Genomic DNA, 2,737 nt, shown 5'->3' with positions numbered 1-2,737 from the left:
GTCATGTGATATGTAGAAGAGAACACAGTCATGTGATATGTAGAAGAGAACACAGTCATGTGATATGTAGCAGAGAACACGGTCATGTGATATGTAGGAGAGAACACCGTCATGTGATATGTAGGAGAGAACACGTTCATGTGATATGTAGCAGAGAACACGGTCATGTGATATGTAGAAGAGAACACAGTCATGTGATATGTAGAAGAGAACACAGTCATGTGATATGTAGCAGAGAACACGGTCATGTGATATGTAGGAGAGAACACCGTCATGTGATATGTAGGAGAGAACACGTTCATGTGATATGTAGCAGAGAACACGGTCATGTGATATGTAGGAGAGAACACCGTCATGTGATATGTAGGAGAGAACACCGCCATGTGATATGTAGAAGAGAACACGGTCATGTGATATGTAGAAGAGAACACGGTCATGTGATATGTAGAAGAGAACACGGTCATGTGATATGTAGAAGAGAACACGGTCATGTGATATGTAGAAGAGAACACGGTCATGTGATATGTAGAAGAATGGCGTGTGTGTGTGTATAAGAGAGTGCTGTCCCTTGTCATGTAATGTTACATACAGCGGGGGTTATGTGTAGGAGGGATGTTATCCTGGTGATCAGGGACACGCGTGTGTTGGCGTGGTGAAGGGATCTCACCTATTCCTTTCCCATACTTGGCGCTGTGCGTCCATCCCGTGGCTTCTGTAAATCCAAGATGGCGGCAGAGGATGTGCGCATTCTCCATGGTGAAGTCGTCGTCGCAGATCGTACCCCATTCCTGGCTGTAGAAGACCTCGATCCGCCCTTCATTGTGCTTCCGGGGAAAGCCGGCCAACCGGAACTTCAGGCCGGAGGTGGGGGGCGTGGTCTGTTGTGTCCAGCCCGGGACTATTGCTGATAATGTACAGAGCACCCATAGAGAGGCGGAGAGGTCATACATGATCCAGGAACTGCGGACACAGACAGGACATGTCAGAGGTGAGGCCCCCCGCAGCCCGAGAACCATGACTGAGGCCGAGGAGCCTCCATCATAGACCCACCATACCAACTATGAGGAGACATCGGGGAGAAGACAACCTACCTGTGTACGAGGACAGGAAGAGGTGAGGGAAGGAGGACAGGAAGAGGTGAGGGAAGGAGGACAGGAAGAGGTGAGGGAAGGAGGACAGGAAGAGGTGAGGGAAGGAGGACAGGAAGAGGTGAGGGAAGGAGGACAGGAAGAGGTGAGGGAAGGAGGACAGGAAGAGGTGAGGGAAGGAGGACAGGAAGAGGTGAGGGAAGGAGGACAGGAAGAGGTGAGGGAAGGAGGACAGGAAGAGGTGAGGGAAGGAGGACAGGAAGAGGTGAGGGAAGGAGGACAGGAAGAGGTGAGGGAAGGAGGACAGGAAGAGGTGAGGGAAGGAGGACAGGAAGAGGTGAGGGAAGGAGGACAGGAAGAGGTGAGGGAAGGAGGACAGGAAGAGGTGAGGGAAGGAGGACAGGAAGTGGTGAGGGAAGGAGGACAGGAAGAGGTGAGGGAAGGAGGACAGGAAGAGGTGAGGGAAGGAGGACAGGAAGAGGTGAGGGAAGGAGGACAGGAAGAGGTGAGGGAAGGAGGACAGGAAGAGGTGAGGGAAGGAGGACAGGAAGTGATGAGGGAAGGAGGACAGGAAGAGGTGAGGGAAGGAGGACAGGAAGAGGTGAGGGAAGGAGGACAGGAAGTGATGAGGGAAGGAGGACAGGAAGAGGTGAGGGAAGGAGGACAAGAAGAGGTGAGGGAAGGAGGACAGGAAGTGGTGAGGGAAGGAGGACAGGAAGAGGTGAGGGAAGGACAGGAAGTGATGAGGGAAGGAGGACAGGAAGAGGTGAGGGAAGGAGGACAGGAAGAGGTGAGGGAAGGAGGACAGGAAGTGGTGAGGGAAGGAGGACAAGAAGAGGTGAGGGAAGGAGGACAGGAAGTGGTGAGGGAAGGAGGACAGGAAGAGGTGAGGGAAGGAGGACCACAGCAGAGATATGAACAGGACAGGGCGTGTCTCTGGAGGAGAATGTCTGTCTGCGTGGTTGGTGTGCAGATCACATGTATGAGCCAAGTTTCCAGACTAGCGTGTTATCAGCCCGTGTCCCCCCTCTGCTGTATGTATTGTACATGTATGTTCTGTGTGCAGCTTCATGTTGCAGCCAGTCAGACAGAAGGTAATGTGTCCTCCGGGCTGAGACCCAGCGGAAGGAATGTCAGGAATTCAGGAAGAGTCGTCACTCAGAAGACAGAGGATTCCGGGTCAGAGACAGGAGCTGCCAGGACTCCACAGGACCAACGACACGCTCCTCAATGGTGGTCAGGGCCCCCAGGGGACACGCATGGACTATAACATGGACAGAGACCACAGGGGTCAGGTACAGGGAGGACACATGGATAGGGAGCAGAGGTCAGGGAGGACACATGGATAAAGTATTGAGGGAGAAGAGGACCCCCTCCCCCCCGCACATGGATGAAACTCGGGCAGGAAAGATGGAGGACGTGTCGTCATGGTGACTGGTGTCGGGTTATATGTAAGTTTGTTATACTGGGTAACCTGTTCATCAAAAGAGCTCAGGACAAGGACATCCTCCTGCGTCTGACGGGGCCCTTCTATGGCTGTCTGGCCGGGCCCCTGCTATGACTGTCTGGCCGGGCCCCTGCTATGGCTGTCTGGCCGGGCCCCTGCTATGGCTGTCTGGCCGGGCCCCTGCTATGGCTGTCTGGCCGGG

At 53.8% G+C, this 2,737-nt stretch overlaps 1 protein-coding gene across 1 annotated transcript in view; it reads right to left on the bottom strand.

Annotated features, from left to right (window-relative positions):
• The window catches only part of LOC108803156 (lysyl oxidase homolog 3-like), a gene marked incomplete at its 3' end in the record, with an annotated part of 35,083 nt that extends 32,566 nt beyond the window's left edge, over positions 1-2,517 (bottom strand). The window contains exons 1-3 of the mRNA XM_018574993.1: positions 2,475-2,517; positions 2,247-2,352; positions 668-960 (exon numbers count right to left, since the gene is read on the bottom strand). Of these exons, the coding sequence (XP_018430495.1) occupies positions 668-960; positions 2,247-2,352; positions 2,475-2,517 (442 nt within the window). The remainder of the gene's footprint in view (positions 1-667; positions 961-2,246; positions 2,353-2,474) is intronic.
• Positions 2,518-2,737: the final 220 nt, after the last annotated feature.

Source organism: Nanorana parkeri, unplaced genomic scaffold, assembly GCF_000935625.1.
Source record: "Nanorana parkeri isolate BGI_ZX_2015 unplaced genomic scaffold, ASM93562v1 scaffold3449, whole genome shotgun sequence".
Taxonomy (NCBI): Eukaryota; Metazoa; Chordata; class Amphibia; order Anura; family Dicroglossidae; genus Nanorana; species Nanorana parkeri.
The sequence above is the reverse complement of the archived record's forward strand: the minus strand, read 5'-3'. Positions and strand labels throughout refer to the sequence as shown.